The 26732-nt window shown below is 45.7% G+C and overlaps 1 protein-coding gene across 1 annotated transcript; it reads left to right on the top strand.

The window, feature by feature from the left end:
• Window positions 1–56: 56 nt before the first annotated feature.
• tex14 (testis expressed 14, intercellular bridge forming factor) lies at window positions 57–26696 on the top strand (the record flags this gene model as incomplete). Its single annotated transcript, XM_084178853.1, has 29 exons — window positions 57–183; window positions 942–1056; window positions 1193–1358; window positions 1458–1603; window positions 1706–1784; window positions 3459–3592; window positions 3703–3819; window positions 4018–4141; window positions 4240–4418; window positions 4596–4744; window positions 4832–5022; window positions 5160–5274; window positions 5376–6298; window positions 6480–6574; window positions 6813–6907; window positions 8462–8734; window positions 8850–8947; window positions 9065–9172; window positions 18573–18678; window positions 18813–18909; window positions 21053–21192; window positions 22044–22195; window positions 22376–22745; window positions 23210–23377; window positions 23487–23595; window positions 25286–25390; window positions 25694–25827; window positions 25910–25955; window positions 26087–26696. The coding sequence occupies 29 exons, from the start codon at window positions 57–59 to the stop codon at window positions 26160–26162; spliced, it is 4737 nt and encodes a 1578-aa protein (XP_084034979.1). The 3' UTR covers window positions 26163–26696.
• Between the last annotated feature and the right edge of the window lie 36 nt (window positions 26697–26732).

Here is a 26732-nt window from a genome sequence, read left to right as displayed (position 1 = left end):
TGCACTGGAGCGAACCCGGGTGGTAGTTGGCGCTCCGTGACAGTGAATGGAGCAGGATGGCTGCTTTGCCTGTTCCCTGCCCAGTGCGATTAGGCATCGTGAAGAATGGAGGCCTACCTGCTCAGTTGCATAGGTACACCATGGAGAAGAATCTGCACAAGATGGAGAAGCTGCTCAAGAACGGTAAAACAAAACTTTAACACAACAGTAATGTTGCATGAGTAAGCATTTTTCATCCCTATCATAGACCGTATATTAATGATCCCTGAACCAGAATCTGGCTTTACAGGAGACGTTGATATGTAGAAAATCGGCCTTCAATTTGCCATTCACCAGCTTTTCAAGATTCATGTCAAAATACGTTTGTTACTCACAAAATATGGAGTTGCGATTAGCAACTATTGTCAATTACTGCCTTCCCTGCCGGCATTTACTTCCAAAAAAGGTCTAAATAAAAATGTACATGTAACTGAAAATAAATAATCTTCGGCACGTTCAATGTATTGATCTGTTGTAGATTTCCGACCTGTGCATTGCAATAAGGTTAGTGCTATCCGGGATCCATGATGTGAGCGATTTATATTGGAGGTGCACAATAGCCATTATTTCAGTGGATTGTACTTTTTTTTTTGGACCTTTTTTGGAAGTACATACTGGCCGTGATGGCAGTAAATTATGATAGTTGATACTCGTAACTTCATCATTTGTGAGTAACGAATGTATTTTGACATTATTAAGCTTAAAAAGCTGGTGAATGGCAAGTTCAATGGCTGCTTCATGGGCTTAAAGGACATAAGCCATATCAACGTCTCCTGTAAAGCCAGATTCTGTTTCATATGATCCCAATCTACTAGCACCTACCCAGTGAGCTTGACAGTTATGACTAAATGGCTACCTAATGAAGTTCATCAATTGAAAGCAGTTCTGATGCTGTGCTCTAGGTGTGGATGTGGACTGTGTCAATCACTTGGGCCAGACACCTCTGTTCTGTGCATCTCTCCTGGGCCTGGGAAGTGTCACTGAGCTGCTTCTGCAATTTGGAGCTGACCCCAACTAGTAAGACTGACAAGTCATTCACACACTGCACATGCTCTTTTTTGACACAAAATAGATACTTAAAAGATGTGTAAGCCTTTTAGTACAGCATGTTTTGCGTGACACCATACTGTGAGTGACCTATTTTCCTGTGTAGTCGCTGTGAGGACAGGAGCACCCCCGTCCACGCTGCCGTGTTCTCCTGTAACCCCTGGCTGCTGAGCGGCCTGCTAGACGCAGGGGGGGACCTAAGGCTCCACGACCACAAAGGCAGGAGCCCCCGAGACTGGGCCGAGGTTGGGGCTCAGGAGCACAGCGCCAGGGTTAGTGCTCACAGCATCAGGGTACATTTTTATCATGGAGAAATGATCAGGTACAAACTGTATACACTACAAATCTCTCGCGCTCTCTCTGTCATCCAGATGCTTGAGTTCCTGAAGAGCTGTGTGACCCACATGCACAGCCTTTCTCAGTCCCCCCAGCCCAGGGAGGTGCGCCGGACACCCTCCTCCACCTCTTCCAAGACCCTGCTGCGCTCCCCCTCTCTACTGGAGCTCCTCAAGTCCGGGTGAGCAGCCGGGGGGGATCCTACATTAATACTTCCCATTTTTTAGGGTTTGTTTTCTTAAAATCTGTATGTTAACCTTTCCCCATTTCTCCCATGTTGCAGTGGCTCTGACCTGCACCTCAACAGGAAGATTACCAAGTCCTCTGCCTGTGACACAGTTCAATGTTTTGGCTTTGGAAAGGTATTTGCCTAAAACAGTGACGTCGATGAAAGCCCAAATAAGTGTGTGCCCACGTCATATTAGGATTTGTCCCTATATCATCATACTGTTAGACATTATCATATATATATATATATATATATATATATATATATATATAGTGGGGAGAACAAGTATTTGATACACTGCCGATTTTGCAGGTTTTCCTACTTACAAAGCATGTAGAGGTCTAATTTTATCATAGTTACACTTCAACTGTGAAAGACGGAATCTAAAACAAAAATCCAGAAAATCACATTGTATGATTTTTAAGTAATTAATTTGCATTTTATTGCATGACATAAGTATTTGATCACCTACCAACCAGTAAGAATTCTGGCTCTTACAGACCTGTTAGTTTTTCTTTAAGAAGCCCTCCTGTTCTCCACTCATTACCTGTATTAACTGCACCTGTTTGAACTCGTTACCTGTATAAAAGACACCTGTCCACACACTCAATCAAACAGACTCCAACCTCTCCACAATGGCCAAGACCAGAGAGCTGTGTAAGGACATCAGGGATAAAATTGTAGACCTGCACAAGGCTGGGATGGGCTACAGGACAATAGGCAAGCAGCTTGGTGAGAAGGCAACAACTGTTGGCGCATGTGGTCTGATGAGACAAAAATTGAGCTTTTTGGTCTAAACTCCACTCGCCGTGTTTGGAGGAAGAAGAAGGATGAGTACAACCCCAAGAACACCATCCCAACCGTGAAGCATGGAGGTGGAAACATCATTCTTTGGGGATGCTTTTCTGCAAAGGCGACAGGATGACTGCACCGTATTGAGGGGAGGATGGATGGGGCCATGTATCGCGAGATCTTGGCCAACAACCTCCTTCCCTCAGTAAGAGCATTGAAGATGGGTCGTGGCTGGGTCTTCCAGCATGACAACGACCCAAAACACACAGCCAGGGCACCTAAGGAGTGGCTCCGTAAGAAGCATCTCAAGGTCCTGGAGTGGCCTAGCCAGTCTCCAGACCTGAACCCAATAAAACATATTTGGAGGGAGCTGAAAGTCCGTATTGCCCAGTGACAGCCCCGAAACCTGAAGGATCTGGAGAAGGTCTGTATGGAGGAGTGGGCCAAAATCCCTGCTGCAGTGTGTGCAAACCTGGTCAAGACCTACAGGAAACGTATGATCTCTGTAATTGCAAACACCAGTTTCTGTACCAAATATTAAGTTTAGCTTTTCTGATGTATCAAATACTTATGTCATGCAATAAAATGCAAATGAATTACTTAAAAATCATACAATGTGATTTTCTGGATTTTTGTTTTAGATTCCGTCTCTCACAGTTGAAGTGTACCTGGGACCACCCATACACAAAAAAAAATGTATGCACGCATGACTGTAAGTCGCTTTGGATAAAAGCGTCTGCTAAATGGCTTATTATTATTATTATTATTATTATGATAAAAATTACAGACTTCTACATGCTTTGTAAGTAGGAAAACCTGCAAAATCGGCAGTGTATCAAATACTTGTTCTCCCCACTGTGTGTGTGTGTGTATGTGTATATATATATATATATGATAATGTCTGAGTTTATTTCGATAAAAGCGTCTGCTAAATTGCATATAGTGTGGTACATTTTGGAATGGCAGTATTTTGTGTCTGGATGAGAGTGAGTGAGTGTTTTCTTGCTGGGCTCAGTTGTGTATAGATAAGCCGGGACATGCATTGGGCCTTCTGGCCTCCCTGCCTGTGATTGGGGACAGTGAGTTAGGGCAGGCGGACGACGAACCCCTTCTCTCCTTCACATGTGGCTCCTTCATTACCATGACCAAGTAAGACTACTGGGGCCTGGAACCACGTCTTATATAACTCTTATGGGATTGCATCAAATAAGAAGCTACAGACATATTTTTTTCACTAAGCTGGTTGTTCCATCTGTCAGTTACAGCTGGAAGGGCTGCAGGGTCACTGTGAAGGAGCTGCAGTCCCTCTCCTCTCCACAAGGGGGCAGCCAAGAGGCCTACCTGGACCTGATGCTCATTGAGCTGGAGTACTGCAGGTGAGAAGATGACGACAGTCTGTTTGAACTGTTTAAACCCCTTAAAAATGGTAGTTGATTTGACTGCTGCGTTGTTTTCTCAAGTGTTCCTCCAAATAAGTATTTAGCCTAAAGTACACCTGTCATTTCAATGCTATTGATGCTGTCTAGGGATATAGGGCATAACCCAGTAACTGCTGTGTGACTGTCTGTCTGTAGTCAGCTGTTCCATCCCTACCTGCTGCAGTTGATGGCAGTGAGCATGTCCAGTGACCTGCTGAGGGTCCGCCTGGTGTATGAGAGGGTCCAGGTGGGCTCTCTGCACAACTTGATGCACCAGAGGGTAATCCCCACCACACATACACACTTTCAACATTTATCTGTGTTTTGTACTTACATATTTGTTAAATTGAATGAATGTGTATTTGTTCTCCTCACCAGCGTGCTGAGTTTCCAGTGCTGCGTGCTGAGACCATGCTGTTGGTGGTGCTGCAGGTGTGTGAGGCTCTGCTCTACCTGCACGGTCGGGCCCTGGTGCTGCGAGCGCTCTCCTCTCACAGCGTCCTGCTCACACACCCTGGCGTGGCTAAACTCTCTGGCCTCGGCTTCATGGTGCCCAGGTAGGAAGAAAAGGAGAAAACAACACACATGCTGCCCAAAACTTGCACTACTAGCTCTTTGTTTTTCCTGTACAACTTTTCAGTTGTAGTCCATGTGCCTGCAATGACATACTGAACATTATTCCTTATGGATGGTAAGTAATAAATATTGGTCTGTGTGTCCTGTTCTTCTCCCAGTGACAATAGTCACCCCAGACCCTCGGCCCACCTGCCCCTGCCCCCAGGCCTGTACAACTGGGCCGCCCCTGAGGTGATCAGACGGAGACCCTGCACGGGGAAGGCTGACCTCTACAGCCTGTGTGCCCTCATCCAGGAGCTCTATACAGGTAGCTACTCCAATGTATGTTGTCCACTGCAGCAGTGTGTGCATATTTGCATATGTGTGACCTTGGGGTGTGTGTATTCTACCGTAGACTCAGTGCCGTGGGGCCCGGTGGACCCTCGTTGGATCAGGCAGACTGTAGAGTCAGGCCAGGCCCTGGCTACAGATTCCAGTGTGCCCCAGCCTTACTACGCCCTGGTTAGGGTGGGCCTGCAGCCCCGCCCCCAGGACCGCACACACAGCCTGCAGGACTTACGCTACACACTGCGCCAAGACATCAAGGTACAGACTGCAGCCTAGCCACTCAGCCAACATAAGCAATGGTTGGTGTTGTAAAGGTGGCATCAGCCTCACATGACTGTTTCTGGATTTGTTATTATGACCTCTCTGTGGTGATCCTGGTACTGTGTGTGTGGTAGGAGCTGTCCAAAATAGGGGGGAGGAGGAGTGGGCTGTACACAAACATAGGAGGAGGACTCAGGCCTGCAGGCTGGAGTCCAGAGTCCGCCCCAGTCAAGGAGCCTGCAGATGCTGGTGGTGAACACAGCACACACAAAACACCCTGAACAATACACATACATTAAAAAAAAAAAAATAAGGTTTTATCCATGTATTTTCCCTTCTTTCTCTCTCAGGCCTCAGGCCTACCACCTACGCTGACGCACAGGAAGGTTCTTTAGGCAGTTCCATGGACACCACAGTGGACAGGGAGATCAAGGACCAGCTCAGCCAACTGGACAAACTGCTGGACAGAGAGACCGAGACAGGGGGAGAAGGGGGGATGACGACAGACTCTGAACAGCCCCTATTCCACCGTGACATCTCTTTTAGGGACATCCTGCCCCTGGATGACTGGCGCCTGTGCTCTGTTGTGCCATCGGAACCCTACAGCAGCCAGGAAGAAGAGTCTGACTCCAGCACTGTAACGGAGGAGGAAGATGAAGAGGAGGAGAGGACAATTATGAAGGAGAGAGCTGTTCAGCCAGAGCGCCCAGTGTCCAAAAAGCTCTCAGAGCACATCAGCTCCATCGTCCTCAACCTCAAAGTCTCCCAGGTACTGTTGCAGCAGTCCGAGTGCAACCTGGCCGACGTGGAAACAGGCCGTTGTCGACGGGAGCCGGTCGATGAGGTGGACGGAGGGGCGGAGGGAAAAGATGCTCAGACCTCCCACGTCACCTCCTCAGCCTCCATCTCCCTCTCCTCCACTCTCTCTGGGTCGGCGTGTAGTTACATGTCCCGTGCAGTGGGGCCTCCCTCACAGTACCGCCTCCTACCACATGGTGTCCACCCCTCAGCCAAGAGACTGGAGGCCCAGCTACTGAAGAGAGGGGAGTCCAGGCCGCTCAGTGCTGAGGAGCTGGCCGCGTGGCAGAGGGAGTATCCTGCTGAGGAATACCCTAATCTGGAGTGCACTACTCTGGAGTGCCCTTCGGAGGAGTACCCTACTTTGGAGTGCACTACTTCGGAGGGAACCGGCAGCGAGGGCGAGGAGATGAGCCACTATAGCTCGGCTCAGGAGAACAGCTTCGTCAACATGCGCCCCAAAAGGCAGCAGCAGGTAGCACACCACCACGAATTGCACCCTCTGGTGTTACACACACAAAACTGCAACTCTGAGTCTCGCAAAAGCAGCATGATTGGATGAAGAATATATTCCCATAGTACAGTTCGTCACAACTATAGCTCTTCCCAGGTTGTGTTGTGACTGTCAGAGTGAGTGACTGCTGTCTGTCTGGTAGGCAGGTAGAGATAGAGGCTCCAGAGAGACCGAGAGAGGAGGTCAGCAGGCAGAGACAAAGCAGCAGTCAGTGGACAGACATGAACTCACTGACAGGTACAGAACACTGGCAAAAGCAGCACTGCACTCCACTCTTAACGCCATACGGTAGAAAGTACAAGTGTGGGATATAAAACTTGCAGTGGCCTTATTTAGTCAAACTATATGGTAGGGACAATTGTGCAAATCTAACCCAAAATTTGGATATTTTTTAAAAATTACTAGGACTCAGTGACACCACTTTACGTTTTGTTGTTTGCGTGTTTGACACCCTGCTCCCTCTGCCTCATCCCAGGATCTGTCTGTCCTCTGAGGGGACAGATTCTCTTGAGGATAGTCCTCCTCCACAGCCCAGAAAGCCTGAGCTCCCAGCCAAGGCCAAATGGACCAGTGAGATTTCACTATATTATACACTGAACAAAAATATAACAGCAACATGTAATGTGTTGGTTTCATGAGCTGAAATAAGATCCCAGAAATTGTCCATACGCACAAAATAGCGAGCATTTATTCTTTGCCAAGATAATCCATCCACCTGACAGGTGTGACATATCAAGAAGCTGATTAAACAGCATGATCATTACACAGGTGCACTTTGTGCTGGGGACAATAAAAGGCCACTCTAAAATGTGCAGTTTTGTCACACAACACAATGCCACAGATGTCTCAAGTTGAGGGAGCGTGCAGTTGGCATAATGACTGCAGGAATGTCCACCAGAGCTGTTGCCAGATAATTTAAATGTTCATTTCTCTACCATAAACTGCCTCCAATGTTGTTTTAGAGAATTTGGCAGCATGTCCAACCGACCACACAACCGCAGACCACGTGTAACCACTGCAGCCCAGGACCTCCATCTGGCTTCTTCACCTGCAGGATCTTCACCTGAGACCAGCCACCCGGACAGCTGATAAAACTGGGTTTGCACAACCAAATAATTTCTGCACGAACTGTCAGAAACCGACTCAGGGAAGCTAATCTGCGTGCTCGTCGTCCTCACCAGGGTCTTGACCTGACTGCAGTTCGGCGTCGTAACTGACTTCAGTGGGAAAATGCTCACCTTCGATGGCCACTGGCACGCTGGAGAAGTGTGCGCTTCACGGATGAATCCCGGTTTCAACGTAACCGAGTAGACGGCGTGTATGGTGTCATGTGGGCGAGCGGTTTGCTGATGTCAGCGTTGTGAACGGAGTGCCCCATGGTGGGGTTATGGTATGGGCAGGCATAAGCTACGGACAACGAACACAATTGCATTTTATCGATGGCTATTTGTATCCACAGAGATACCGTGACGGGATCCTGAAGCCCATTGTCGTGCCATTCATCAGCCGCCATCACCTCATGTTTCAGCATGATAATGCACAGCCCCATGTAGCAAGGGTCTGTACACAATTCCTGGAAACTGAAAATGTCCCAGTTGTTCCATGGCCTGCATACTCACTAGACATGTCACCACCCACCAGCATGTTTGGGATGATCTGGATAGACGTGTACGACCGCGTGTTCCAGATACCGCCAATATCCAGCAACTTCACACAGCCATTGAAGAGGAGTGGGACAACATTCCACAGGCCACGATCAACAGCCTGATCAACTCTATGCGAAGGAGATGTGTCGCGCTGCATGAGGCAAATGGTGGTCACCCCAGATACTATATGGTTTTCTGATCCACATCCCTACCTTTAAAAGGTATCTGTGACCAACAGATGCATATCTATATTCCCAGTCATGTGAAATCCATAGATTAGGGCCTAATTCATTTTTCAATTGACTGATTTCCTTATATGAACTGTAACTCAGTAAAATCTTTGAAATTGTTGCATGTTGTGTTTATATTTTTGTTCAGTGTACATGCATTATACCAAAGTTACAGTTCACAGAACAGTCTTTACATCTTATTACAGTTCTGACCCCAACTTCCTTCAAAATTCCTCGTCCTCTCATAGGTGAGGTGTCAGAGTTGGTGGCCAGGATGACCCGGGGGCGTCTGGGGGTGGCTGTGGGCCCCCCTGCCAGCAGTGACAGTGAGGAGATGGAGGACAGACAGGGGCTTGGGCCAGCGGTGGGACCCCCCAGACCCAGACAGGACCCTCTGGGGCGCAGTGACAACGGCTACAGGTCCTCTCCAGCCCCCGCCCCTGCCTCACAGCCCCAGAAAGCTGCAGCTGAGGCCCTCGAAAGCAGCTCAGAGCTGGAGCAGATCTTCAAAAGCTTTGCAGGTGATGCCACTGCAGCTGAGAAGCATGCTATACAGTCCTTATGCTCATAGAAGCATAGTAGGATAGGATCATAAATTATCTATCCTCTGTCTCCGTATCTCATCTTTCTATGCAGGTGTCCAGAGTGAGAGTGAAGAGGATGCAGATTTCCACACAGTGAACCGCACGTTCAATATGACGGGTGGAGTGTGGGAGGGTGCTGGACAAAGAGAGGTTAGATGAGAGAAGCAAAACCTCAACTCTGGACCCCATAGAGAACATAATCATCAGATTCTATTAGTTAAAATGTTACATGCTCAGTGTTATAAACCCTTGACCTTGTGTGTCCAGGAGGAGGGGACCTCTGAGTCGGACTACACCCAGTCTCCTGTGGAACCTTCAAGCATGTTCTACACCCCCAACCCAGAGCAGAGGAACAACCCATCCAGAGACAGCCAGGTCTAGTAGTTCTTAGTTAACGTAATAGTTACAGTGCCTTCAAAGTATTCATACCCCTTGACTTATTCAACATTATGTTGTTACAGCCTGAATTCTAAATGGATTACCCCATAATGACAAAGTGAAAACCTGTTTTATAAATTTTTGCTAATGTATTGAAAATGAATTACAGAAATATCTCATTTACATAAGTAGTCACACCCCTGAGTCAATACTTTGTAGAAGCACCTTTGGCGGCGATTACAGCTTTGAGTCGTCTTGGGTATGTCTATCAGTTTTGCACATCTGGATTTGGGGATTTTCTCCCATTCTTCCTTGCAGATTTTCTCAACCTCTGTTAAGTTAGAGGAGTGGCGGTGAACAGCAGTCTTCAAGTCTTTCCACAGATTTTCAATGGGATTCAAGTCTGGGCTTTGGCTGGGCCACTACAGGACTTTCACATTCTTGTTCTGAAGCCATTCCAGCATTGCTTTGGTTAAATGCTTGGGGTCGTTGACCTGTTGGAATGTATATCTTTTCCCCAGTCTGTCGTTTACACTCTGAAGCAGGTTGTCATAAAGGATTTGCTTGTATTTGGCTCCATTCATTGTTCCCTCTATCCTTACCAGTCACCCTATCCCTGCTGCTGAAAAGCATTCCCAAAGCATGATGCTGCCACCACCATGGTTCACGGTAGGGATGGTGTTAGATGGGTGATGAGCTGTGCCTTTTTCAGGCCAAAAGAGTACAATTTGTCTCATCAGACCACAGAATCTTTTGCCTTATGATCTCTCTTTCACGTGCCTTTTTGCAAACTCCAGGTGTGGTGTCGTGCCTTTTTTCTCAGGAGTGGCTTCCATCTGGCCACTCTCCCATAAAACCCAGATTGGGGAAGTGCTATAGAGACTGTTGTTCTCCCATCTCAGCCAAGGAACTCTGTAGTTCTGTCATTGGGTTCTTGGTCACCTACCTGACCAAGGTCCTTCTTGCCCGTTTGCTCAGTTTGGTCGGACAGCCAGCTCTAGGCAGAGTCTGGGTAGTTCCGTATTTTTTCAATTTCCCAATGATTGAGACCACTGTGCTCTTGGAAACTTTCAACACTCTAGATCAGGGGTGTCAAACGTCCGGCCCGCGGGCCGGATCAGGCCCGCAAACGGGTTTAATCCGGCCCGCGAGATGATTTTGTAAAGTATAAAAATGAGCTGCAATTTTTCAATAAAAGAAACTGCTGTTCCAATTGTGTCCACTGGATGGCGCAATAGCAATTGTGTTAAGCAAGCAAACTGTTTATACCGGGGCAGAGCAAATAGGTCAAGCAAGTGCAGCCAGTCCGAATGAGCTACTTTGTTTTGTCCGCGATATTTATTACGGCTTCTACTTTTAACATTATGTGCTTTGGCACCCTCATTGCCCCAATATGTCTCTGTCAAAAAAGAGAAAAGTGGACGCAGAGTGCAGAGTGTTCCAAGAAAAATTGTCATCCTTCTATTTATTCACGGAATTGAATGGGAAAGCTGTATGTTTGGTGTGTTCACAGCATGTTGCAGTGCTGAAAGAATATAACCTTCGTCGCCACTATGTGAGTCTTCATGCCGACAAATATGACAACTTTCAAGGACAGCGGAGAAGAGAGAAGGTGAATGAACTGTTGGTGGGTCTGAAGAAACAGCAGTCTGTGTTTACTCACAGCCGAGACATCAGTGACGCTGCAGTGAAAGCTAGCTACCTCATTGCTAATGAAATCGCAGTGGCTTCAAAACCATTTAGTGAGGGTGAATTTGTAAAAACATGCATGATGAAGGCAGCAGAGATTGTGTGCCCTGAAAAGCACCAGGCTTTTGCAAATATCAGCCTGACAAGAAACACAGTTGCAGACAGGATTTCCGATCTTTCAGTGGATTTGGACAGCCAGTTGAAGCAAAAAGTAAAGTCATTTATTGCGTTTTCGGTTGCAATTGATGAAAGCATGGACATTACAGATGTTGCACAACTGGCCATTTTCATCCGCGGAGTTGATGACACATTGACCATCACCGAGGAGTTCGTGGAGTTGGTGCCGATGACAGATACAACGACAGCAGCTGATATTTTCACTGCACTCGTCGGCGCGCTGGACCGGGTCGGAGTGGACTGGTCCCGCGCTGTCAGCCTGGCTACAGATGGTGCGCCCTCAATTATCGGGAAAAAAGCAGGCGTTGTGACAAAGTTCAGAGAGAAAGTGCAATCTGCAAATGGAGGACGTGATTTTTTGACTTTTCACTGTATTTTGCACCAGGAGGCTTTGTGTTGCAAGTCATTAAAGATGGATAACGTCATAAAGGTGGTCATCCAAACTGTTAATTTCATCCGATCCAGAAGCCTGAATCACCGTCAGTTTGACAGCCTTCTCAGAGAGAAAGACCACATCTATGGCCTGCCATACCACACTGAGGTAAGATGGTTAAGCCGAGGTGCTGTGCTGAGGCGTTAATTTGATTTACGAGAAGAAATTGAACAGTTCATGGAAGAAAAGGGCAAACCAGTGTTAGAATTTAATTCCGCAGAATGGATGCAGGACCTTGCATTTATGGTGGATGTTACAGAGCACCTGAATAACTTGAACAAACAGCTGCAAGGGCGCAACAAAGTTGCCACGCAGTATTATGACAGCATACATTCTTTCAAGTTGAAGCTGTCATTGTGGGAGACGCAACTCGCCGGTGGTGATGCAGCTCACTTCCCCTGTCTGAAAAATGTGTGTGCGACCCAACATGTGGCAGACATGAAGCGGTTCAAAGATAAAATAACGGGACTGTTACGGGAGTTTGAGCAACGCTTTCAGATTTTTGGTGAACTGGAGAAAGACTTCAAAGTTTTTTGTTCGCCATTCACCGTGAATCGCTCTGATCTGCCCGTCAGCATCCAACTTGAAATAATAGACTTGCAGTGTGACTCGGATTTGAAGGGCAAATTTGCCGCAGCTGGCTTGGACACATTTTATCAGAATCTCTTGCCAGGTTACCCCAACTTGACAGCCCTCGCTGCAAAACTGTTGTGCATGTTTGGAACCACATATCTTTGTGAGCAAGTTCTCTGTAATGAGCATAAATAAAACAAAGCTGCGCTCAAGGCTCACGCACAAGCACTTGAATCACATCCTGAAGTTGGCTGCCACTCAGGATGTGACGCCTGATATTGATGCGCTGGTGAAAGCTAAAAGATGCCAGGTATCAGGAGTCAAATAAACTATGCAACCCCACTTAAAGTGCTGCATGAGACACCCTGATATAGTTCTGTGATATACTTCTGTGAATCACTGAGGCATTGTGTGTTTGTGTGTTTGTCCTCAGAATTTCAAATAACTTGAGGTGTTTTATGATTAATAGTGATGTTGTGCTTTTGGACACACTGTCCTCAGGCTCCAGCTTTATGTTTATGTTTTTATGTTGATGTGCTATTGTTTTTAATTGATTTTATTTTATTTGTATATTTAACCTATTCTTGACTCTGTGGTTCTTGCACTTGTTTGGGGAACAGGATTTCATTATTTGTATCTACATTTCTGCCTGAGAAATGACACCCTGATATAGTTCTGTGATCTGTGAAACAGTTCTGTGAATCACTGAGGCATTGTGTGTTTGTTCTTTTTCTTTAGAATTTTCAAATAAACTTGAGGTGTTTTATGATTAATAGTGATGTTGTGCTTGTACTATTTTGGACACACTGTCCTCAGGCTCCAGCTTTATGTTTTATGTTGATAGTATTAAAACAAAGAAAACAATCTGAAGTTGTTGTTTTTAAGTTTTATTTATATATATATATATATACCATGATTTTACCGGTCCGGCCCACTTGGGAATAGATTTTCCTCCATGTGGCCCCTGAGCTAAAATGAGTTTGACACCCCTGCTCTAGATATTGTTTTATACCCTTCCCCAGATACACTACATGGCCAAACGTGTGTGTGTGGACACCCCTTCAAATTAGTGGATTTGACGATTTCAGCCACACCCGTTACTGACATGTGTATAAAATCGAGCACACAGCCATACAATCTCCATAGACAAACATTGGCAGTAGAATGGCCCGTACTGAAGAGCTCAGTGACTTTCAACGTGGCACCGTCATAGGATGCCACCTTTCCAACAAGTCAGTTCGTCAAATGTCTGCTTTGCTGTTATTGTGAAGTGGAAACGTCTAGGAGCAACAACGGCTCAGCCGCAAAGTGTTAGGCCACACAAGCTCACAGAACAGGACCACCGAGTGCTGTAGCGCGTAAAAATTGTCTGTCCTTGGTTGCAGCACTCACTACCGAGTTCCAAACTGCCTCTGGAAGCAACGTCAGCACAATAACTGTTTGTCGGGAGCTTCATGAAATGGGTTTCCATGGCCGAGCAGCCACACAAGCCTAAGCTCACCATGCGCAATGCCAAGCATCGGCTGGAGTGATGTAAAGCTCGACGCCATTGTACTCTGGAGCAGTGGAAACGCATTCTCTGGAGTGAGGAATCACGTTTCACCATCTAGCAGTCCGACAGACGAATCTGGGTTTGGCGAATGCCAGGAGAACGCTACCTGCCCGAATGAATAGTGCCAACTGTAAAGTTTGGTGGAGGAGGAATAATGGTCTTGGGCTGTTTTTCATGTTTCGGGCTAGCCCCCTTAGTTGGTTCGAGCCAGGCCTAATCGCCCAATATCAGTGCCTGACCTCACTAATGCTCTTGTAGCTGAATGGAAACAAGTCCCCACAGCAATGTTCCAACATCTAGTGGAAAGCCTTCCCAGAAGAGTCGAGGCTGTTATAGCAGCAAGGGGGGGACCAACTCCATATTAATGCCCATGATTTTGGAATGAGATGTTCGACAAGCAGGTGTCCACATACTTTTGGCCATGTAGTGTATATGCCTCGTCACAATTCCATTTCGGAGATCTGCGGACAGTTTCTTGGACTTCATGGTATAGTTTCTGCTCTATATGTGAAAGCAATAATTTGATATTTCTCTGTCCATTTTGTATATAATCTATACTGAACAAAAATATAAATAACAATTTTACTGCGTTACAGTACATATAAGGAAATCATTCAATTGAAATAAATGCATTAGGCCCTAATCTATGGATTTCACATGCCTAGGCAGGGGTGCAGCCATGGGTGGGCCTTGGACGGCATAGGCCCACCCACTGGGGAGCCAGGCCCAGCTAATCAGCATTTGTTTCTTCACCACAAAAGGGCTTTATTACAGACACATACTCCTCAGCACTCCTCAGACGATCCTGCAGGTGAAGAAGCCGGATGTGGAGGTCCTGGGCTGGTGTGGTTACACGTGGTCTGCGGTTGTGAGGCCGGTTGAACATTCAATTCTCTGGCAACTGCTCTGGTGGACATTCCTGCAGTCAGCATGCCAATTGCATGCTCCCTCAACTTGAGACATATGTGGCATTGTGTTGTGTGACAAAACTGCATATTTTAGAGTGGCCTTTTATTGTCCCCAGCACAAGGTGCACCTGTGTAATGATCATGCTGTTTAATCAGCTTCTTGATATGCCACACCTGTCAGGTGGATGGATTATCTTGCCCAAACAGTTTGAGCTTCTACTTCTAAAAATCCACCTTTCCAGAAATAAGTCTCTGTTGCCGCTTGCTACAGACCCCCCTCAGCCCCCAGCTGTGCCATGGACACCATATGTGAATTGATTGTCCCCCATTTATCCTCAGAGTTCGTACTGCTTGGTGACCTAAATTGGGATATGCTTAACACCCCAGCCATCCTACAATCCAAACTAGATGCCCTCAATCGCACACATATTATCAAGGAACCTACCAGGTACAACCCTAAATCCGTAAACATGGGCACCCTCATAGATATCATCCTGACTAACTTACCCTCTAAATACACCTCCGCTGTCTTCAACCAGGATCTCAGCGATCACTGCCTTATTGCCTGCGTCCGTAACGGGTCCGCGGTCAAACGACCACCCCTCATCACTGTCAAACGCTCCCTAAAACACTTTAGCGAGCAGGCCTTCCTAATTGACCTGGCCCAGGTATCCTGGATGGATATCGATCTCATTCCGTCAGTAGAGGATGCCTGGTTGTTCTTTAAAAGTAATTTCCTCTCAATCTTAAATAAACATGCCACATTCAAAAAATACAGAACTAAGAACAGATATAGCCCCTGGTTCTCCTCAGACTTGACTGCCCTTGACCAGCACAAAAACATCCTGTGGTGTACTGCATTAGCATCGAATAGCCCCCGCGATATGCAACTTTTCAGGGAAGTTAGGAACCAATATACACAAGCCGTTAGGAAAGCAAAGGCTAGCTTTTTCAAACAAATGTGCATCCTGTAGCACTAACTCCAAAAAGTTTTGGGACACTGTAAAGTCCATGGAGAATAAGAGCACCTCCTCCCAGCTGCCCACTGCACTGAGGCTAGGAAACACTATCACCACTGATAAATCTACAATAATCGAGAATTTCAACAAGCATTTTGCTACGGCTGGCCATGCTTTCCACCTGGCTACCACTACCCCGTCCACCAGCTCTGCACCCTCCGCTGCAACTTGCCCATGCCCCCCTCCCCCCCGCTTCTCCTTCACACAAATTCAGACAGCTGATGTTCTGAAAGAGCTGCAAAATCTGGACCCCTACAAATTATCTGGGCTAGACAATCTGGACCCTTTCTTTCTAAAACTAGCTGCTGAAATTGTCGCAACCTCTATTACTAGCCTGTTCAACCTCTCTTTCGTAACGTCTGACATCCCCAGAGATTGGAAAGCTGCCGCGGTCATCCCCCTCTTCAAAGGGGATGACACTCTAGATCCAAACTGTTACAGACCTATATCCATCCTGCCCTGCCTTTTCGAACGTTTTTGAAAGCCAAGTTAACAAACAGATCACCGACCATTTCGAATCACACCGTACCTTCTCCGCTATGCAATCCGGTTTCCGAGCTGGTCATGGGTGCACCTCAGCCACGCTCAAGGTCCTAAACGATATTATAACCGCGATCGATAATAGACAGTACTGTGCAGCAGTCTTCATCGACCTGGCCAAGGCTTTCGACTCTGTCAACCACCGCAGACTAAATAGCCTTGGTTTTTCAAATGACTGCCTCGCCTGGTTCACCAACTACTTCTCAGATAGAGTTCAATGTGTCAAATCGGAGAGCCTGTTGTCTGGACCTATGGCAGTCTTTATGGGGGTGCCACAGGGTTCAATTCTTGGGCCGACTCTTTTCTCAGTGTATATCAATGATGTCGCTCTTGCTGCTGGTGACTCTCAGATCCACCTCTATGCAGACGACACCATTTTGTATACATCTGGCCCTTCATTGCACACTGTGTTAACAAACCTCCAAACGAGCTTCAATGCCATACAACACTCCTTCAGTAGCCTCCAACTGCTCTTAAACACTAGTAAAACTAAATGCATGCTCTTCAATCGAACGCTGCTGGCACCCGCCCACCCGACTAGAATCACTACTCTCGACGGGTCTGACCTAGAGTATGTGGACAACTACAAATACCTAGGTGTCTGGTTAGACCGTAAACTCTCCTTCCAGACTCGCATTAAGCATCTCCAATCCAAAGTTAAATCTAGAATCGGCTTCCTATTTGGCAACAAAGCCTCCTTCACTCATTCTGCCAAACATGCCCTCGTAAAACTGACTATCCTACCGATCCTTGACTTCGGCGATGTCATTTACAAAATGGCCTCAAACTCTACTCAGCAAATTGGATGTAGTCTATCACAGTGCCATCCGTTTTGTCACCAAAGCCCCATATACTACCCACCTATGTGACCTGTACGCTCTTGTTGGCTGGTCCTCACTACATATTTGTCGCCAAACCCCCTGGCTCCAGGCCATCTATAAATCACTGCTAGGCAAATCCCCGCCTTATCTTAGCTCATTGGTCACCATAGCAACACCCACCCGTAGTATGCGCTCCAGCAGGTATATCTCACTGGTCATCCCCAAAGCCAATACCTCCTTTGGCCACCATTCCTTCCAGTTCTCTGCTGCCAATGACTGGAACGAATTGCAAAAATCTCTGCAGCTGGAGACTTATCTCACTCACTAACTTTAAGCATCAGTTGTCAGAGCACCTTACCGATCACTGCACCTGTACACAGCCCATCTGAAATTAGCCCACCCAACTACCTCATCCCCATATTGTTATTTATTTTGCTCATTTGCACCCCAGTATCTCTATTTGCACATCATCTCTTGCACATCTATCATTCCAGTGTTAATACTAATTGTAATTATTTTGCACTATGGCCTATTTATTGCCTTACCTCCATAACTTGCTACATTTGCACACACTGTGTATATATATATATATATATATATATATATAAAAATGTTTTTTTTTTACTTTGTTTTACCCCATATGTAACTCTGTTGTTTTTATCGCACTGCTTTGCTTTATCTTGGCCAGGTCGCAGTTGTAAATGAGAACTTGTTCTCAACTGGCTTACCTGGTTAAATAAAGGTTAAAAAAATAAAAAATAAAAAAATCTTGCCTAAGGGGAAATGCTCATTAACAGGGATGTAAACAAATTTGTGCGAAATCTGCTTTTTGTGCATATGGAAGTTTTGTGGGATTTTTTTATTTCAGCTCATGAAACATGGGACCAACACTTTACATGTTGCGTTCATATTTTTGTTCAGTGTAGATCATGCATTCTATTGTACTTGGTACTGTTTCATAGATTTTCTGACGTTTTCTTGCTTGATCATGTGACATGCAATTTTCCTTGAAATAGAAGCCAGGTGTGTGTGTGCCAACGATTTACACTGATGGCCTGAGGCCGAAACGTTTGTTTTCACTTTTTTCATTTATGCACTTTCTTGCACAGAGTATAATTTTTTTAGACACCATGACGTTTTAATAAACAATTGTTTTGGATTTATTCCTTTTTTCGACAGTGTGCGGGTCTCCATCTCTTCCAATAGTTTCTGCTCTGGCATGCACTGTCAACTGTGGGACCTTATATCGACAGGTGTGTTTCTTTCTAAATCATGTCCAAACTATTTAATTGTCCACAGGTGGACTCCAAGTTGTAACGACGTCAAGGATGATCAATGGAATTTTGATGCACCTGAGCTCAATTTGGAGTGACCTAGCAAAGGGGTGTGAATGCTAATGTAAATTAGATTTCTGTATTTCATTTTCAATAAATTTGCAAAAAAATCTAAACATTTTCACTTTGTCATTATGGGGTATTGTGTGTAGATGGGTGAGAATCTACTTCATCTATTTTGAATTCAGGATGTAACACAACGTGTAATAAGTCAAGGGGTATGAATACTTTACGAAGGCACTGTATATGGTATAACATAACGTAGGAGTAGTTATTTAGCTAATTAGTTAGTTATTCATGTAGTTACTGTAGTTGTTGGTTTCCTCTAACTGGTTGGTTTACTCCTGTCAGAGCCCTGTCAGCTCAGAGGAGGACCTGGATGTGACAGTGGAGGTGTGCAGGGCTGCTGCCAGTAGGACCGCACCAGAGGAGCAGACACTGGAGACCAAACACAGGAGTAAGATGGCTGTGTGTGTGTTTTGACACTCGATTAACAAGATTTTTTAGCAGTATTACAGTTTGTAAGCCATCGTATTCACTGCTGGGTCATTCAGGCAGTAGTAGATGAGGACAGATAATAAACTGATGTAGTGTTCATTTCCCCAGAGTGTCAGCCTGTACAGGAGGTGTCAGAGGAGATTGATATAAACCCCACTGTCAGTCAGCATGCACCCTCTCCACTGGCCAGGTAGGAGCAGCACCAACACACTGATGCTCCATGGTAGAATCAACTGTACAATATGATTATGTAATGTATTTATTATGTTTGTTGTCAATAGAAGTTTCAGTGCAGATTAATGCTTAAGATTTGTAAATCCCTCTGTTAGAACCTGATGGGAATGTTGTTTAGGAGCTCTGAAAAGGGTGAGGCTGTAGTCCTGAGTAGGTCAGTTGGTAGAGCATGGCGCTTGTAGGTTCGATTCCCATGGGGGACCAGTACGAAAACGTATGATTTTTTTTTTTTATGTACTCACTACTGTAAGTTGCTCTGGAGAAGAACATCTGCTGAATGACAAATGTAAAGAGTAGATTGAGGTGTGATGTAGTCAAGAACCAACAGTTCTTCTTTTGGGAGTATGTCCACATCATGCCCAGTGTGCAACACTGAGTATTTCAGGCACAGATCTAATTATTCTGAGACACACTCTGCAGATAGTCTGTATGTATGTAGTGCCTTCGGAAAGTATTCAGACCCCTTGACTTTTTCCATTGTTACATTACAGCCTTATTCTAAAATGTATTAAATAAATAAAAATCCTCAGCAATCTACACAAAATACCCCATAATGACAAAGTGAAAACAGGTTGTAAGAAATCTTTGCAATTATTTAAAATAAAAGCATACCTTATTTCCATAAGTATTCAGACCCTTTGCTATGAGACTTGCAATTGAGCTCAGGTGCATCCTGTTTTCATTGATCATCGATGTTTGTACAACTTGATTGTCCAGCTGTGGTAAATTCAATTGATTGGACATGATTTGGAAAGGCAAACACCTGTCTATATAAGATCCCACAGTTGACCGTGCATGTCAGAGCAAAAACCAAGCCATGAAGTCGAATTAATTGTCTGTAGAGCTCCGAGACAGGATTGTGTCGAGGCACAGATCTGGGGAAGGGTACCAAAATAATTCTGCAGCATTGAAGGTCCCCAAGAACACAGTGGCCTCCATCATTCTTAAATGGAAGAAGTTTGGACCCACCAAGACTCTTCCTAGAGCTGGCCGCCCGGCCAAACTGAGCAATCGGGGGAGAAGCGCCTTGGTCAGGGAGGTGACCAAGAACCCGATGGTCACTCTGACAGAGCTCTAGACTTCCTCTTTTGAGATGGGAGAACCTTCCAGAAGGACGACCATCTCTGCAGCACTCCACCAAACAGGCCTTTATGGTAGAGTAGCCAGACAGAAGCCCCTCCTCAGTAAAAGACACATGACAGCCCGCTTGGAGTTTGCCAAAAGGCACCTAAAGACTCTCAGACCATGAGAAACCAGATTCTCTGGTCTGATGAAACCAAGATTGAACTCTTTGACCTGAATGCCAAGCGTCACGTCTGGAGGAAACCTGGCACCATCCCTACGGTGAAGCATGGTGGTGGCAGCATCATGCTGTGGGGATGTTTTTCAGCGGCAGGGACTGGGAGACTAGTCAGGATCGAGGAAAAGATGAACGGAGCAAAGTACAGAGATCCTTGATGAAAACCTGCTTCAGAGTGCTCAGGACCTCAGACTGGGGCGAAGGTTCACCTTCCAACAGGACAACGACCCTAAGCACACAGCCAAGACAACGCAGGAGTTGCTTCGGGACAAGTCTCTGAATGTCCTTGAGTGGCCCAGCCTGAGCCTGGACTCTAACCTGATCGAACATCTCTGGAGAGACCTGAAAATAGCTGTGCAGCAACGCTCCCTATCCAATCTGACAGAGCTTGAGAGGATCTGCAGAGAAGAATGGGAGAAACTCCCCAAATACAGGTGTGCCAAGCTTGTAACGTCATACCCAAGAAGACTCGAGGCTGTAATCACTGCCAAAGGTGCTTCAACAAAGTACTGAGTAAAGGGTCTGAATACTTATGTAAATGTGATATTTCTAAACCAGTTTTTGCTTTGTCATTATGGGGTATTGTGTGTAGATTGAGGAGAAAAAAAAACAATTTTAATAAATTTTTAGAATAAGCCTGTAACCTAACAAAATGTGGGAAAAGTCAAGGGGTCTGAATACTTTCCGAAGGCACTGTGTGTATATATGTTTGTGTGTGTCTGTGTGTGTCTGTGTATGTATATATATATATATATATATATATATATATATATATATATATATATATATATATATATAGTGGTCTACTTGACCTGGCTGATGTCTCCAGCATCACGTGCTCACCCGCCCAGCACCAGGAGTGGTTGGGCCAGGAGAGACTGCACCCCAGCCCCCTGAACAGACGGCCTCCGCCCTGCTACAGCACCCCACGCAGCCCAGGTACCAACCAACCAACGCCACCCAGCTACCAGAGTGTTACACTTCAGCTGCACTATACGCGTCGAGTTGCTTTGCCATCAGCGTCGTGTCTGCTACACAGAGCGCGTTCTACCTGCTACACAGAGAGGGGAAGAGCATCTATTTTTCCCTACTGTACCATATTCATCAATTATGCCTAAGTACAATAGCTTTGGTCCAGTTTTTCGCAAGTACTCATTAAATTGTTGCTAGTGGTTGTACTAAATGTTCCTCTAATTACAAGTTGCTTTTGTTTACACATTGATAACATAGTCAATGTAGCTAGCTAGCTAGAGTTTCACTAGCGAGTAGCTTCTTGACTTCATAAATCTTAGTACAATAACCAGTGGTGTATAGTCGAGGCCCTATGCAACCAAAATCGACTTTATTTCAATTCAGAAGATGAATGAACGCGCGCTTCAACCATCGAGAATTGAACCTCTGCGATTCTTGAGCTTTGACGCTGCCATTGGACGTGACGCAACGCAAGCGCAACACTGGCAGTATAGCAGCTTTAATTAATTTCAAAGGAAGCGTTCCCTCAATGGCTGATGGCAAAGCCGTACGCCCGATGGCTGTAGTGTAGCAGGGCCGTTACTGGAGCTTCAGTTGTAGAAACCCTCCAGTTGCACCATAAAATTAAGCACTGCTCAAGAGTAGGCCCTGTGTGAAATGTTGGAGAACATACAGTACCAGTCAGTTCACACACCTAGCATTGGTTCCATGAGGGTGCGTTTAACACCAGGAGCACTACTTTTACACCTCTACGTTTACAAGTTGAATTGCAGCAAGGTGTCACCTGTCACTGGTATACTTGTTTTGGTTTGGTGCAGCAACTGCGCCCAACTACAGAGCCATGGGGGTCACTGGGGAGCCCATCCCCCCTCTGCCCAGCCTGCTGGACACCTCCACCTGGGGCAGCACCCGCTCCCTGCCTCCCCACACCGAGAGCTTCGCCACTGCCAGCCTGGAAGCCAGCAGCACGGTCAGAATAGTCATCACTCTCCCAGTCAGAACCATGTTCAATTAATTATTCCGACCTGTCCAAATATATAGTATGCCAGTGGCCACCAACCCTGGTCCTGGAGATGTACAGGGTGTGCAGTTTTACCCAATAGTTTCTTACCTTAAATGTTGAGATGTATTTTGGCTGCTCTATCTGCAGACAGACCTCTCCAGTGTGTCACAGTCACCCCTGATGAGAGACTCCTCCCTCGAGGAGACTGACACGCCCACGGGCGTCCCAGAGTTCACCACGGCCAGCTCCGGAGAGAGACAGACCACAGGGCCCAGCCAGGAGGGGGTGGGCTCTACCTACACCGTACCCACCACCAGCCAAGAAAGGGAGGAGGAGAAGAACATGGCGTGTCTAGAAGGGGAGAGAGGGATGTCGCTGGCTGCTGACAGGGAAGAAGAGATGGAGGAGGAGGAGGAAGGGGAGTTGGAAGGGTCCGATCAGGGTGGCTGTGATGGTGTGGATGTCGACCCGATGGATGAAGAACCTCTGGATGCTAGCTCTTCTGTTTTAGAGGGAGGTGAGGTGTTGTCTCCAAACATGGTTCTGGAGGAGAGGGGGTGCAGGCTTTTATAGAAGCCCTATCCATGTTAACCCAACAAAAAATGTATGTGATGACATTGAATCAGTGTGGAAAACTGATTGGATTTGAAAAAAGTCATCAACGTAAGGGAATTCTTTTTTATATTGTTTTTGTTGTTGTTTTTTACTTAAGTAAATCCAATGTCATTTTTTGATTTCACGTTGAATTCCCGTTAGTTGACAACTCAACCAAATGTACATCAGAACTGACGTCTGTGCCCAGTGGGAACTCACCTGATTCAATTAAGCAAGGTGTTGCTGATCAGTTGAATGTTATTTTCAGTAACTGCATTTCAACTAACTGACATGATATTACTATTAGATTAGTATGTCAACCCCAGACCAGTGTACTATGTATGTTTGGTGGTAGACTTGTGTTCAGTTATAAACCTGTCTCTGCAGAAGATGAACTTGTGTCAGATGAGGAAGAGTTGCCTGACGAAGAGGAGACGGACCATGAGGATGAAGAGGTGATTAATGATCAATCGCTAATTGGCGAAGAGGATTCTGTGGCCAGTACAGAGCAGGCAGAGACATCAGGAACCCACCATGGCAGCACACACAGTGAAGGTAGTACACTGCATTACATCAGCATTATAAGAAGAAAAAAAAACTAACAGTAGCAAATAAAGCTTTCTAATAAGAAATAGACCCAAAAGCAATTTACCTCTGTGTTCAGATGACCATTCAGGCTGTGGTCCAGACACAGAGGGAGCTGCAGCGCCTGTACAGCAGAGCCAGTCCAAAGGCCTGTCTGGGGGCCCAGACTCACTGGAGGAGACTGACAGGTAGGCCTCACTAAACATACAGTGCATTCGGAAAGTATTCAGACCCCTTGACTTTTTCCACATTTTGTTACGTTACAGCCTTATTCTAAAAAATCCTCATCAATATACACAGAATACCCCATAATGACAATGCAAAAACAGGTTTTTAGAAATGTGTGCAAATTTATTAAAAATATAAAACATACCTTATGTAAATACGTTTTCAGACCCTTTGCTATGAGACTCGAAATTGAGCTCAGGTGCATCCTGTTTCCATTGATCATCCTTGAGATTTTTCTACAACTTGATTGGAGTCCACCTGTGGTAAATTCAATTGATTGGACATGATTTGGAAAGGCACACCTGTGTATATAAGGTCCCACAGTTGACAGTGCATGTCAGAGCAAAAACCAAGCCAAAATGCCTGCAGCATTGAAGGTCCCCAAGAACACAGTGGCCACCATCATTCTTAAATGGAAGAAGTTTGGAACCACCAATACCATTTCTAGAGCTGGCTGCCTGGCCAAACTGAGCAATTGGGGGAGAGTCCTTGGTCAGGGAGGTGACCAAGAACCCGATGGTCACTCTGACAGCACTCTGACAGAGCTCCAGAGTTCCTCTGTGGAGGTGGGAGAACCTTCCAGAAGGACAACCGTCTCTGCAGCACTCCACCAATTAGGCCTTCATGGTAGAGTGGCCAGACGGAAGCCACTCCTCAGTAAAAGGCACATGACAGCCCACTTGGAGTTTGCCACCTAAAGGACTCTCAGACCATGAGAAACAAGATTCTCTGGTCTGATGAAACCAAGATTGAACTCTTTGGCCTGAATGCCAAGTGTCACATCTGGAGGAAACCTGGCACCATCCCTACAGTGAAGCATGGTGGTGGCAGCATCATGCTGTGGGGATGTTTTTCAGCGGCAGGGACTGGGAGACTAGTACAGACAGATCCTTGCTGAAAACCTGCTCCAGAGCGTTCAGGACCTCAGACTGGGGCGAAGGTTCACCTTCTAACAGGACATGACCCTAAGCACACAGCCAAGACAACGCAGGAGTGGCTTCGGGACAAGTCTCTGAATGTCCTTGAGTGGCCCAGCCAGAGCCCGGACTTGAACCCGATCTAATATCTCTGGAGAGACCTGAAAATAGCTGTGCAGTGACACTCCCCATCCAACCTGACAGAGCTTGAGAGGATCTGCAGAGAAGAATGGAAGAAACTCCCCAAATACAGGTGTGCCAAGCTTGTAGTGTCATACTCGAGGTCTCTGCCAAAGGTGATTCAACAAAGTACTGAGTAAAGGGTCTGAATACCTATTTAAATGTGATATTTCTGTTTTTGCTTTGTCATTATGGGGTATTGTGTGTAGATTGATGAGGGGGAAAAAACTATTTAATCCATTTTAGAATAAGGCTGTAACGTAACAAAATGTGGAAAAAGTCAAGGGGTCTGAATACTTTCCAAATGCACTGTAGCCCTGGCCAGGGGTCACCACTGTGCCTGCTTTTGTTCCAGCCCAACACTTACACAGTTGATTCACGCCGAACATCCAGGACCAGAGTTTGAGACCACTGTATTGGGCACTATTTCTGCCGTATTTATTCATTGGCTATATTACCAGACTGGTGATATAATACTAGAAGAGCAGTACCCCTAGAGTGGTAAAGTTCACATGTGACATATACTCAGGCTCTCTCTCTCCCTCTACTCCAGAGCTCACTCCACTCTGGATGAGGTGCTGCAGGGTATGTTGGTGGAGAGGGCCGCTGGTCACAGGGTTCTGAGATGTCCAGGTCTGGTTGCACACCCCAAACAACCGTGAGTGCCCAGCCATTAGCATATAACCTTACAACCGAATGGAATATCCACAGTTGAAGTCAGTCTAACATAGTTTACTAATTAGGTAAGTTGCAACTTGGGCCCATACTTTTACAATAGTGACTGTGTGATCATTACCAATATATACCTGCTTCATTCATACTATGGCCTTATGAACCTATGACCTAGTAGCCCTGAGAAGGTGCCTGATGTGTCCATCCACAACTGACCCATGTTACTGTAAAGTGTGAATTGGTGTCTTCAAGTGTTGTGTGGTATGTTTATGCCTTCACCTGTGGCCAGGCTGGGTGTGTGTGAATCCCAGGACGAGGGCGAGGTGAGTGAGGATGCAGGTTGTCCAGGAGGGGACCGTGCCGAGGTGGCAGAACGGAAGGGGGTCGACACCAATGACTTGGTAGAACCAGCACCTGTCGCAGGTGAACAAAAGCACCCTCCCTTTCTCCTCAATTAGTGACAAATACTAGAGGTGTAAAATTCTAACCAACTTTGTTTTGACAGAGAAGCTAGAGATGGCTAGTCATGGGACCTGGAGTCAGCCTCACAGGTATATGTAATAGTGTGTATAAATTGTAATACATTTAAAAATGTTACGTTTGTGCTTGTTATATTTGTAGAAATATATAATTAGCTTGCATGCTTAAAGACTAGTGTTCATATGGTTCTTTATGCCTGCAGGGTTATTGTCCTGGAGCAGACTCCCATCAAAAGCCTAAGTGACCCCAACCAAGTGAGATTGAGAAAGAACATGTAGGACAACACATGTAACACCTACGTAATTTGACTTCAGTCTTATTTCTCTACACCACCATCCTATTCTACCATTTTGTTGATTACATTCTACAGTACAATTTACTCACCTGTTCGAAAATTGATATTTTGGTGGTTAAAAACTGCCGCTTAAGCACTTGTGGCATGACAATGTTTTATTTGGTGCTGGACTTTGGATGACTTATGCATTTTATCTTGTTCTAAATGTTATTTTAAAATCTCCTTTGGATAGTTGAGGTCATACATGTCTCTTAAGTGTCTCGCTGAAGTTCTTTGTATTACTGTTAAGCTGTTCAAGGGCATGTGTATATTCAGTGCTCTACATAAAGCATTAGTTAAATTGTTACCATCATTACTGTTATTAATAGTTCTTAATTTACCATCCATAGATCAGATTTGACCAATACAAAGAAACTTAAGTCAATTTAATGGTCCGTTTCCATCTGCATTTTAAGCTTTTATGGATTCATTTAAGGTTCCTGTTCATTTTGTAATTGTTTTACATAGTTGGGGAAAGCGACTTCACTGTACTTTAAGATGCTAATGTGTTTGC

The sequence above is a fragment of the Coregonus lavaretus genome (genome assembly GCF_964263955.1).
Source record: "Coregonus lavaretus genome assembly, chromosome: 15".
NCBI lineage: Eukaryota > Metazoa > Chordata > Actinopteri > Salmoniformes > Salmonidae > Coregonus > Coregonus lavaretus.
The sequence above is the reverse complement of the archived record's forward strand: the minus strand, read 5'-3'. Positions and strand labels throughout refer to the sequence as shown.